Here is a 12885-nt window from a genome sequence, read left to right on the forward strand (position 1 = left end):
ACATTAAACTCCTTACCATAGCACAGTCTATAACATGAAGAACTTGTTAGCCAGGCTATGGCTTCTAATCCTCTGTAGAAAACTAAGTATCTGAGAAGTGTTATCAAAGAAATAAAAAGTCTCTGAGCTTGCTCAAGCTAAAAGTATTAAAATTTACAAATGTTTTCTTACCAGTAAAATGGAAATTATGCAAGTATCAGTGTATGTTATTTATGTATCAATTAAAACAGCTCCTGGAATACTTTAAGTTTATTTATTTGAGAGAGAGAGAGAGAGAGAGAGAGAGAGAGAGAGAACGAACTGAAGGGATAGAGAGAGAGAGAGAATCCCAAGCAGGCTCTGCATCATCAGCGCAGAGCTCGATCTCATGAACTGTGAGATCATGACCTGAGCCAAAATCAAGAGTCAGACCCTTAACTGACTGAGCCACCCAGGTGCCCCATAATTCTTTTTTTTTTTTTAAGTTTTAATTTTAATTTCAGTTTGTTAGCATACAGTGTGTTATTAGTTTCAGTTGTACAATAATGATTCAACACTTCCATAAATGCCCTCCTTAATCCCCATCACAACAAATGCCCTCCTTAATCCCCATCACCAATTTAACCAATCCCCCCCATCCACCTCCCCTCTGCTAAAACCAACTACACAATGGGGCACCTGGGTCCAACTTCAGCTCAGGTCATTATCTCAAGGTCTGTGAGTTCCAGCCTGGCATCAGGCTTTGGGCTGACAGCTCAAAGCCTGGAGCCAGCTTTGGATTCGGTGTCTCCCTCCCTCTTTCTCTGTCTCTCCCCTGCTTGCACGCACGTGCACACACTCTCTCTCAAAAAACTGAATAAACATTAAAAAATAAAATAAAATAAAATAAACACAAGAAACAAGTATTGGTGAAGATGTGGAGAAAGGTGAACCCTCTTGCACTGTTGGTGGGAATGCAAACTCATGTAGTCACTCTGGAAAATAGTACTGAGGTTTTTCAAAAAGTTAAAAATAGAACTACCCTAAGATCCAGCAATTTCACTACTAGGTATTTACCCAAATAACACAAAAATATTAATTCAAAGGAGTACATGAACTCTAATGTTTATAGCAGCATTACCTACAATAGCCAAATTATGGAAATGGCCGAAATGTCTATCAATTGATAAACAGATAAAGAAGATGTGGTGTAGGGGTGCCTGGGTAGCTGAGTCAGTTGAGAGTCCAACTCTTGATTTCAGTTCAGGTCATGATCTCACGGGTTTGTGGGATCAAGCCCCGCCTGGTTAGGATTCTCTCACTCCTCTCTCTCTGCTCCTACCCCAACTCATGAGTGTTCTCACACATTTAAAAAAATGTGGCAGGCAAGGGAAACAAAAGCAAAAATGAACTATTGGAACCTCATCAAGATAAAAAGCTTCTGCACAGCAAAGAAAACAATCAGCAAAACTAAAAGGCAACTGAAGAAATAGGAGAAGATATTTGCAAATGACATACCAGATAAAAGGTTAGTATCCAAAATCTATAAAGAACTTATCAAATTCAATACCCAAAAAACAATCCAGTGGAGAAATGGGCAAAAGACATGAATAGACACTTTTCTAAAGACATCCAAATGGCCAACTGACATACAAAAAGATGCTCAACATCACTCATCATCAATGAAATATAAGTCAAAAGCACAATGAGATACTACCTCACACCTGTCAGAATGACTAAAATTAACAACTGAGGCAACAACAGATGTTGGCGAGGACACAGAGAAAGAGGAACCCTTGTGCAGTGCTGGTAGGAATGCCAACTGGTGCAGCCACTTTGGAAAATAGTATGGCGGTTCCTCAAAATATTAAAAATAGAACTACCCTATGACCCAGCAATTGCACTACTAGGTATTTATCCAAAGGATACAAAAATGCGGATTTGAAGGGGCACATGCACCCCAATGTTTATAGTAGCACTACTGGTGATAGGCAAAGTATGGAAAGAGCTCAAATGTCAATCAACTGATGAATGGATAAAGATGTGGTGTGTGTATCGATGATGAATGGATAAAAAAGATGTGGTGTGTGTGTACACACACACACACACACACAGACGAATATTACTGGATAAACAAAATGTAGCATATCCACACAATGGAATACTACTCAGTAATAAAAAAAAATAGACTACTATACACACAACATGGATGAATTTCAAAAGCATGTTGCTAAGTGACAGCTAGACACAAAAGTCTATATACTGTGTGACTATGTTTATATGAAATTCTAGAAAAGACAAAACTATAGTAATAGAAAGCAGATCAGTGATTGCCTGGTCCAGGGGGTGAGAGGACTGACTGCAAAAGGACATGAGGAAACTTTTTGAGGTTATGGAAATGTTCTACATCTTGATTGTGGTGGTGGTTACACCACTGACCGTATACATTTCTTTACTGAATTGTACACCTAAGGTAGGTGAATTTTGTCTCATAAATAGAAATATTTGAAAAAAAAATTATGAAAGAAAATGAGCAGAAAAATTAGGATGTAGCAGCCTACAGAGGTCCCCTCAGACCTACTGTCTTCTTTAACTTGGAATATATAATTCAGATAAGGCCACAACTAAAATTTTACCCTTACACTAAAGGTAAATCCATGCAAATGATACAATTCAAGAGAAGAGAAAGAGAATATACAACCTTCAAATACTCTGGAGGAACATTTACCATATATGCAAATTAATGTAACTCTAACTGGAAGGTACTAGGACATCCTAAATTTAATTTTTTTTTTGAAATTTATTTATTTACTTTGAGAGAAAAAGAGAGAGAAAAAGAGCATGAGAAGGGAAGGGTCAGAGAGAGAGGGAGAGAATCCCAAGCAGGCTCTACACTGTCAGTGCAGAACTCGATGGGAGGCTCGATCCCACAAACTGTGAGATCATGACCTGAACTGAAATGAAGACTTGGACGCTTAACTGACTGAGCCACCCAGGTGCCCCAGACATCCTAATTTTTAAATCATCTTGTTTATGCACGAAGTCAGTCAACTCTCCTAGATTTAAAAATTATTAAAATGAAAACTTGTCTTTAAAAATATAAGCATAAGGCTGTCAATTCTAAATTTTATAATTCAGTTATTAAAATATTATAGTATGCTTAAAATATACTTTAAAAAACCAGACAAACCAAGAAACAAACTCTTAACTATAGAAAACAAACTGATGGTTATCAGAGGGGAGAGGGTGAGGGGAATGGGTGAAATAGATCATGGGGATTAAAGGGTATACTTATGATGAAAAAATAAAATAATAAAAATAATTACATGGAAGTCAGCTTTTTAGAAAAGAATTTTTTAACGTTTATTTATTATTGAGAGACAGAGAGAGACAGAGCATGAGCATGGGACGGGCAGAGAGAGGGGGAGACACAGAATCCAAAGCAGGCTCCAGGCTCTTAGCTGTCAGCACAGAGCTGGATGCGGGGCTCAAACTCACAAGCCTCGAGATCATGACCTGAGCTGAAGAAGTCAGATGCTCAACCAATTGAGCCACTCAGGCGCCCTGGAAGTCAGCTTTAAAACAGATTACTTATTCCGATGCACTAAATTCCTGATAACTAAATGCTAGAAAATATACTTCATGTTTTAATTGAATAGAAATACATACTTAAAATCTGGATTTGACAAACTAGTTGAAAAAGTTGTGTCAATTTCTCTTGGGGAAAATCACATTCCAAAGCTTTACCACAGCTATCTTTTATTTGGAGTGACTGGGCTGCCTGAGGAGGAGAAGGAACTTGTTGAGCTTGAATAGGGATTTCTCAAAGCTAACATCAAGGAGTCCTCTAAACCCTGCCAAATTGTGGATGGTATATAAACAGACACAATATTTATTTTGGGACAAAGATCCTGCAGGCAAGTAAGCAAAATACTCCAGAAGCAGCAGAATCACAGAACTTTGGAAAAAGCATTTAAAAGAAGAATCTGTCCTCATTCATTAAATCAAATGCTGTTAAATTTTGCTTTACTTATGCTCATGAAAATGAAAGATAAAATATTTTTGTTTTAAGTACAAAAGTTCAGAGGAGAAAAAATAGAACCAAAATTTCTTAAAGCATCTGCTCTAATGACATATACTTCATAACTACTTCTCAATGTCTGCTAGTAATGTTATTTGACTATCAAATAAAATCAGAAGTTATAAATAGAAATACAACAACTGTATTGGGTGAGTGTAGTAACACTAGATAGTATATTCAATTTCCATAGAAAACAAACAGTAGCGCTGTAAAGTTCATTTTTTTTTCAGTTTATAAAATATTTTTCATACCCTTTATCTTTCTACTCAAAAACTAGGATCATGTAGTAAGCATATACAATAATTAACTTGAAACCCCAATGAGGCTTTACAAAATACAGAATGCATGAAAAACCATTAATCTGACCATTCAAGACTAATAACTTATGGTGAACCATAATCATTTGCATTTGTTTGAAATAAAGAGTAATTGAAAATGGGTCTTGGGGCGCCTGGGTGGCGCAGTCGGTTAAGCGTCCGACTTCAGCCAGGTCACGATCTCGCGGTCCGTGAGTTCGAGCCCCGCGTCAGGCTCTGGGCTGATGGCTCAGAGCCTGGAGCCTGTTTCCGATTCTGTGTCTCCCTCTCTCTCTGCCCCTCCCCCCGTTCATGCTCTGTCTCTCTCTGTCCCAAAAATAAATAAACGTTGAAAAAAAAAAAAATGGGTCTTAAGAGGAAAGATCAGAGGAATTGGAATTTGCTTGGCATACAAAAATTTAACTAAGAATAACTTAAATTCTGATTGGTTGCTTTCCTTTGTCTTCTTAAACTGAAATTAGAGAAAAGCAGTTTAGATTAAGGAAGAATTACAAACATTTTTGCTATCTGGGTTTATAATACACCAGGATGGACCACTTGGGAAAAATGTGGTGTTCCAAAACTGTACAGCTACAAGTGAAGCTGACCTAAGGCACAGGATAGCACTGAAACTCCATAATTAAATTATCCATAATTTCACCCTACAAAATCATCAGATAGCCTCATTTTACATAGTGATTTACAATTTTAAAAGCATTTTCACATATTCTGGTACCTCATTTAATCCTGACATAAGGTATATGAATAGGACAGACATTTTGGTTCCCATTAACAGGTAAAAAAAGTTACGGTTATCTTTTGACTTAAATCAGCTCTTTTCATTATAGCGTATCAGTATAGTATAGTGTATACTATATTATACTATATTATTTTAAATCTCTTCTAAGAAAGCCGTGTTTCAAATCAAAGAAAATACATAGCTTCCATTTCCTATTAACATTCTAATATTTTCAGAATTCACTAAATTAAAGTGAATTATTGGGGTAGCCAGCCTCTAAGATAGCCCCAATGATCCCAGTCTCCTGGTATTCACACCCATGTACATGAATAAATACTCCTCCTTCCCTGCTGAGTGTGGGCTAGACTTAGTGACTCCCTTCTAATGAACAGAATAAGATACAACTGGAGAACAGGTCATAAAAAGCAGGGTGACTTCATTCTTTTTCTCTCTATGGAGAGGCACACATGACCAGGAAGTGAAGCCACCTACTAACAGTCACGTGAGTGAGCTTGAAAGTGGATGCCTCAGCTCCAGTCATCTTCAGAGACTGCACAGCCCCCGGCCTGAGCCAGTGACTGAAACTCTATCTCGAATGTGGATAGTGTTGGCATGGATGTATATGTTTGTCAAAACTCAAATCTATATATACAATTAAAAGGGGTGCATTCTATTGTATGGAAAGTATACATCACTAAAGCTGATTGTTTTTAACAGATCACTGACTCCTTGGGATAAGCAAATGAAGGGTCACTTATGAAAAAGCTGTGCCATAATTTAGTAAGTAAAGGGTGGGCGGTAAGAAAATAAGTGCATTAACAAGTGACCACCACAAACACACATGTCCTAAACTGCTCCTCAAAATTGCTCCACCCACAGCCTTTCCTATCTCAGATGGCAGCAATCCCATTCTCCCAGTTGCTCTTGCCAAAAACGCTGGAGTCCTTCTTGACTCTCACATCACACATACATTCAGGCTATGATCACTTCTCACCACCTCCACTGCTGCTACTCTAGCCTCTCGCCAAGATCACTGCAACAGCCAAAATGGTCTCCCTGCCTCACTCCTGCCCCTCTACAGTCTATTAACTTAGATCCTTTCAAAACCTAAGGCAGATCCCATTGTTCATCTGCTCAAAAATCTGAAACCGCTCCCCCATTTCATTCAGAGTAAAAGTCCATGTTGTTTCAAGGTCACATAAACTGACTCCTTGCTATCTCCCTGACCTCATCTCCTATTACCCTCCTCCTTGCACAGTCTACTCCGGGCACACTGGGTTGTCTGCTGTTTATCAAACACATGCTCCCACTCTACGACCCTTACAGTGGGTGTCTCCTCTGTCTTGAATATCTTTCCCCTGATACCTGCATGGCTCATCATTCCCTAACCTCCTTCAGGTCTCTGCTCAAATATATGACTTTCTTTATCCAGATCATTCCATTTAACATTCTCATTGATCATCCTTATTCTATTCGACTTTTCCTTTTTTTCCAGAGCACTAACCACTTTGTGACATATTATATAACTTACTTATTACGTATACTGTCTATTCTCCACTCCTTCCATAAAACAACCCCCGGGGCAGGATCTTTATTTTGTTCACTGATGCATCTCAAGCGCCTAGGACAGTGCCTAGTATACACAACAGATGTAAAACAAGTACGTTCTGAATGAATGAACTCCTCTGTCAGGTACTGGGCTAAGTACTTTATATACACTATTTCATTTAATCACTAGGGCAACCTTGGGAAGTACGCATTAACCTCATGTTATAATTGAGGACCATAAAGGTTAAATAAATTGTGCAAAGATACACATTTCTAAATGAAGCCAGGACTTAACTCCTCAAATATGCCTAACTCCAAAGCCTTGACCATAGTTTTCTCAAAGTTGGGTGTGAATGGGCAGAGAACTAAGCTGCTTGAGGAGGTGACTAGGCTGAGAATTTGTAGAAGACACTGATCTGCGATCCAATATAAAAAGCAGAGGCAAATAATTAACATGGGGGGAAATTACTTCCATTTTTCTTTGCTTCTAGTCCTAGTCCTAATCCTATGGGGACAGATTTAAAAGCTAATGGTTATCAGGAGACCATAAAAAAGGAATAAGAAAAATAAGAGACCCCATAGTTTGAGCTCCATGGTTGAGAAAACATGGGTCAGTATCTTTTCTCTAAATTCACTGGTATACTTTCTCCCACTGGAATGGAGCAATATAGTAGTAGTTTCTTAGTTTTGTTTTTTGTGCCTTAACATGTTTTCTCCTTCTGGATTCTATTGGTACACTACAGGTGTTGAAAAGTATATTTAAAAAGTACATGATCTACATATAAACATTTATAGACTTAAATCTGTGGGAAAGATACTGAATTTGCCACTGTTACTACTCTTGGGATACAGCCACACTCATTTGTTTACATATTGTCTATGGCTCCTTTTCCACTATAACAACTGACTTGAGCAGCTGCAATAGAGTCCATATGCTTGCAAAATTGAAAATATTTGATATGTGCCCTTTAACAGAAAAAAACTTCTAAAACAAATGTTAATAAAATTTAAGTTTCCTGATAACTTGCATCAGTTCTATCAATTTTCCAGGTATATCTGAAAACACATCCCCCAAATGCTACAATAGCCATACAACATTTTTGTTATTATTGGTCATGTAACTGAAAACATATCAATGGCTTAAGTCCAAGAATAATGTGGACTTCAATCTGGTAAACAGTTACCATTAAATTAATTTAAGCAAACATACTTTCTAGTAGAGTTAACACCCATTTATTAGTTATTAAATACAGGAAGACTTGGGTAACTCTGAGATGTCCATTCTGAAGTTTAGCATCAAAGGTGAAGAAAAAGCTTTTTTTGGTTTCCATCTGTAGTCTCTGATCTACCATGTTAAACAAACATTAAAAAAGTGTTTTGGGGGTACCTGAGTGGCCCAATCAGTTAAGTGCCTGACTCTTGATTTCAGCTCAGGTCATGATCCCACAGTCCTGAGATTGAGCCCGACATCGGGCTCCACACTCAGTGTGGAGCCTGCTTGGGATTCTCTCTCTCCCCCTCTCTCTCTCTGCCCCTCCCCTGCTTGTGTTTTGTCTCTCTCTCAAAATAAATTAGCATTAAAAAAAGTGTTTTGAACAAGAAAAAAATAACTTCTTCATTGAGTTACACTTACACACACAAAAACAGACCAAAAAAGCAATAATCCTACAATGACTTCCCAACTTCTTCCTTATATACAAGAATTACAAGATAGTAAAACTTGGATCATATGCTTGTAATCTTGCAAGCAAGCAAGCTAATACATAGGAAAGCAAATTACTTATTACTCATTCTAAAAATTCTGTAATCTATTTTCCCTCTCCTTTTCCAAAGACTAGTTGGTTCATCACCCACAAAAAAATCAAACCTTATTTCATAAGATTAAAACAAAAAATTCTTCATTATACATACACAAAACCAGAAATCTTTTTCCTAATACAAACTAATACAAAGATCTTTGAATTACAATATGTATTATGTTTTGCAAATAAAGTGACAGGTTATGCTATTCATGACGACACTTAAAAAATTGAGCAAGTTGATAAAAACAGGTATGGAAACACACTGTAAAGGAAATCCAAGAAATACTGGGTATAAAATGAAGCCAAAAAAGATTTCTCTTTAAATATTTTATTTCAATAAGAGTCAACTTCTACATAAAAAGATGAACCAATCCGAGATATTATTCAATAAAATTTCACCAAAATGTCATACATTTAAACCAGAATAGAGCTCTCAGCTTACACATTTTACAGCTTCAAACTAAACTTCCACCATAAAAAATTTAAGGCATTGATTTATTTTCCCAGCTTTTCCTCAAAATAAAAACATTATTTCCAGGTTAAAGTTTTCACTGTTCTTATCAAAATTAAATTTGAAGTAGTAACAGAAGTAGAAAGTTACCCATGAGGTATTTCTAAATATTATTACATTTTATGCCTTTTCCCATTTTTCTCTTCTTTTTATTTTTTTATAGCATGGTAGTCACCTAGGTTAGTAAAACAAAAAATTCCTGTTAACACTTTTAAAGGAATTAAGTTTTATATGTTACATGTAAGAAAGCACACTACTCATCTTTAAGGGCTAGAAGTTTCTACGATGAATATCATGTACATGAAATTAGTTATAAAATCACATAAAAAATTTGACAGCAATTTTTAAAACTGTACTACATTCTTATAACATGAAAACAAATCTAACCCTATGCCTATATAATCACACCTGTGATCTCTTCATTAAACTGTAAATCTTCCGATAATCTCTAATACAACAATCCACAGTATTTCAAATTGCAAAGAAATGTTTCCTACCTTGCCTGCTTCTCTTTCTAAGTCCACATACTCCCGGCTAGGTGTCTGTCGTTGTTCTCCCTGCCAGCTGGCCGGAAAAAACTGGAGAGATAGATTGGTTCCTGTGGCCACAAAAGCCTTTTAGAAAAATCAATACAAACAGGATCAGGAGCAGGACATTACATAAATTATGCAGGCAGTCATTTATTTTTACATCAGTTTCTGTCTTAAGCCAGGCAGCACCGAGAATACTTAAAAGTAAAAAACACACACTCATCATTTTTCTTAAGTATTAAGTTACAAACATCTGATTCCATTTTGAGGACATTTGCCATTGGCTGCTTAAATATAAAATCAGACATGGAATCAATACTTTCTTTCAGGTCATTTTTTGCTGACGTTAGGATCTTGCATTGCTAATGTCTAACCAGAAGCCATCTCCTTGAATTTAAAAACTTCTATTTTTAAATGTGAAAAACACTGAAGATCTAAACATTTTGAATTTTAAAGCATACCACAATTTAAAGTTGTATAAATGGAGACATTTTAATTTCTCTTGATTTCCCTTGCTCAATGAAACACTATGCTTTAAAGCTCAGGTTAAAAATGCTCGCGACTGTCTCTTCGGATAAACAATACATTAGCATATGATGTGATGGAACTTCTCATCTGGCTACAACCTTAGGTGATTTAAAAAATATGCATTTTCTAAAATTTAATTTTAGGAGAACTGGATCTGACTATACAAACGAGTATTCATCTAATATTTATAATAAGATTTGGATGCATGGTTCAACATATGGAACAATCTAAAACCATTTCAATAAAGTATTCTGTGTAGCCCCTAAGCGATTTATATTTCCTCCAAGTAAAAAATGGAAATAATGGCGTCCCTCTTCCCAAGGGAAATTCAGAGAGAAAGAAATAAGTAAAAAACATTTTGAAAAAAAAAAACCAAACATTTTTAATCATCTAAATGTAAACTCTTCTTTCTTTGTTGAAACGAGAGAACGTTTTTGTTTTATTTTACTAATTAAAGTTCTACAACATACTTTGTGTTTCCCATCAAGGAGTCTTCATCTGAAAAAGCAAGGGGTTCACATCTGGGGTAATTTGTTTAAAGCCACTGGATGAGTCAGCTACCTGCTAGTACCTCTGAGAATTTATAGCTTAGATTCTTTAGAGGTAAAAATTTATTCCCTATTTCTATTATTGGTATTTCAGGTACAACTGTCAACATAATTACTAAATCTCTACAGATATTTTTGATAGTATTTCCCTAATCATCTGGATTGCCACTCTTTCTTGTGGCAAATATTTTATGTGAATAGGGACTGAACAAACAACAATATTACAACATTAACCTTAAAATAAAAATCTTCCCCCATTAATAAAACCAAGTTTAAAAAAACAATCAAATGGAGTGAAATGAACCTAGGGTTCAAAAGAAAAGCAGACTCTAGAAGGCAAACTGCCTAGGCTGAAGTAAGTGACTTAGCTGTACCTCAGTTTCTCCAGTAATTAATATTTGTAAAATACTTACAATAGTACCAAGTAAATGCTATTTAAGTATTTAATAAATAACGTAAGAGAAATCATTTGGAACCGGATAAGAGAGCTAACTTTTTCAGCCTCAGATAATAAATTCTCAGAGTGGAGTGGTGGCAGGCAGATAAGCGATGCAGCCCATGAATGAATGCCTTGTGTCCAAATCCCCAGGCGTGTTTCTTTAGTATTCACCTGGTAAACAAATCCTTCCACCCGCAGTGTACCCCAAATCAGCTCAGTGCTAAGTAAAGACAGTCTACAGATCTTATTACCTCACCTCCTGTCTGAAGACCAACCTCAGAAGAGATTTCCTGCTTCATCACTTCATGCCCATTATCTCATCAAGATCCCTCTTTCAGACAGAAGTGGTAAAAAACAGATCATTCTAGAATAGCATTTCACGAATTTATTTGACCACAGAACTCTTTTTTAATGGAATATCTATGCACACATAACTGGGAAAATTGGTTCAAAAACATAAAAATGCTACAATGTTATCACTGACTATATATAAGATTTCCAGGTTGTCCCGGCAATTATTTTACAGATTTCACAAATTATAAAATAACACCCCTTGTGTTGATCCAACATACCTTTATCCTGCCATCATCAGGATTAAAAATATAATTTTTACTGCTGTCAGAGTAGTCACCATACCTGTCCTAAGTATTCTTCTCTTTTATTAATCACTGGCGTTGAAGACTTCTCCAACACTCTTACCACAATAAGAACTTACCAGGAATAAATCAGACTTTACCCAACAGATTCTACCCCTCACCCATAATCATTTTTATTCATGCTATGATATGGAGTCTAATAAGTTTTATAGTTATAATCACATCTATCTGAATACAAAATAAATTCATTAACTTCAGTGACACACTAAGGAGATGTTCAAAATTAAAAGAATAAGAGGAGAGGGAAGGTTGGTAATAGTTGTGGAAACTATGCCTATATACTATACATAGCTGCTGTCAAAACACAGGCAAAATAATGCCTTTTCCACAACCAAATAAATAAAAGCCACAGCCTGTTCCTAAGTAACAAAAATAAATTTTAGACATTATATTAGGTAACCTCTAAATTCAATTAATCAAGTACCTATGATACAAAAGGCATTATGCCAAGTACCTGTTTAGGGGGGGAGTATATTAATGCATACACCACAAAATTAATGTGGTCTCTACCCTCTAGGAGCTAGGGACCTCATTACTTAAATGTGGAGAATACTGAATTAAGGGGGTGGGGGGGACTAAACAGAGGGGGAATGTGAAATTCCTTCCCAAATACAAATAGTTACATTATTCAATGAATTAAGACATGCATGCTACCTTAAGTGTACATCTTATACAGAATTCAACCTACCCTTTAACTTTTAATACTTGTCAGATATTAAGAACTTATTAAAATTTGCAGATCAGATATTTGGAAGAGAAGAAAGCCTAGAATGTTTGTCCGATTTATCCCTGGAAGAAATATATGGTAAATACAAGCAACTATTTATAATACTATAATACAGCAATTCAGATATACTGTGGGTTAAATTATACTCCCGATTCATAACTAAATACAGCAAAGTCTCTGATATGACAGAAAACACCCTAATAGCTATGCTTCACTAGGTTTCCAAAAAAAACCCCCTCAGCTCTAAAAAAGCATGACAGTACTTTGTGCCTTATCTTTCACACTTACATCAATTAACTCCAGGAAATCCACTGGTTAGGTATACCATCCACCTTTTGCAAAAGGAAACCCAGACAAAGGATGATACAATCACCGGACCAACTAATGAATGATTCTTCTACTACTCAGTGCCCAAACCGAAAATATGTCTTAGGCATTTTAATCACATAATTATTATAACTACTCAAGAAACTTGGAAGTGGGCTAAAAGCTAGAGATTTTCTTTCATAACATTCACTAATG

The 12885-nt window shown here is 36.1% G+C and overlaps 1 protein-coding gene across 2 annotated transcripts in view; it reads right to left on the minus strand.

The window, feature by feature from the left end:
• Positions 1-12885, minus strand: part of CBFB (core-binding factor subunit beta) — a 55425-nt gene that overhangs the window by 40700 nt on the left and 1840 nt on the right. For both annotated transcript variants that reach the window (XM_047835109.1, XM_047835110.1), the window contains exon 3: positions 9433-9549. In XM_047835109.1, coding sequence (XP_047691065.1) covers positions 9433-9549 — 117 coding nt within the window. The remainder of the gene's footprint in view (positions 1-9432; positions 9550-12885) is intronic.

Source organism: Prionailurus viverrinus, chromosome E2, assembly GCF_022837055.1.
Source record: "Prionailurus viverrinus isolate Anna chromosome E2, UM_Priviv_1.0, whole genome shotgun sequence".
Taxonomy (NCBI): domain Eukaryota; kingdom Metazoa; phylum Chordata; class Mammalia; order Carnivora; family Felidae; genus Prionailurus; species Prionailurus viverrinus.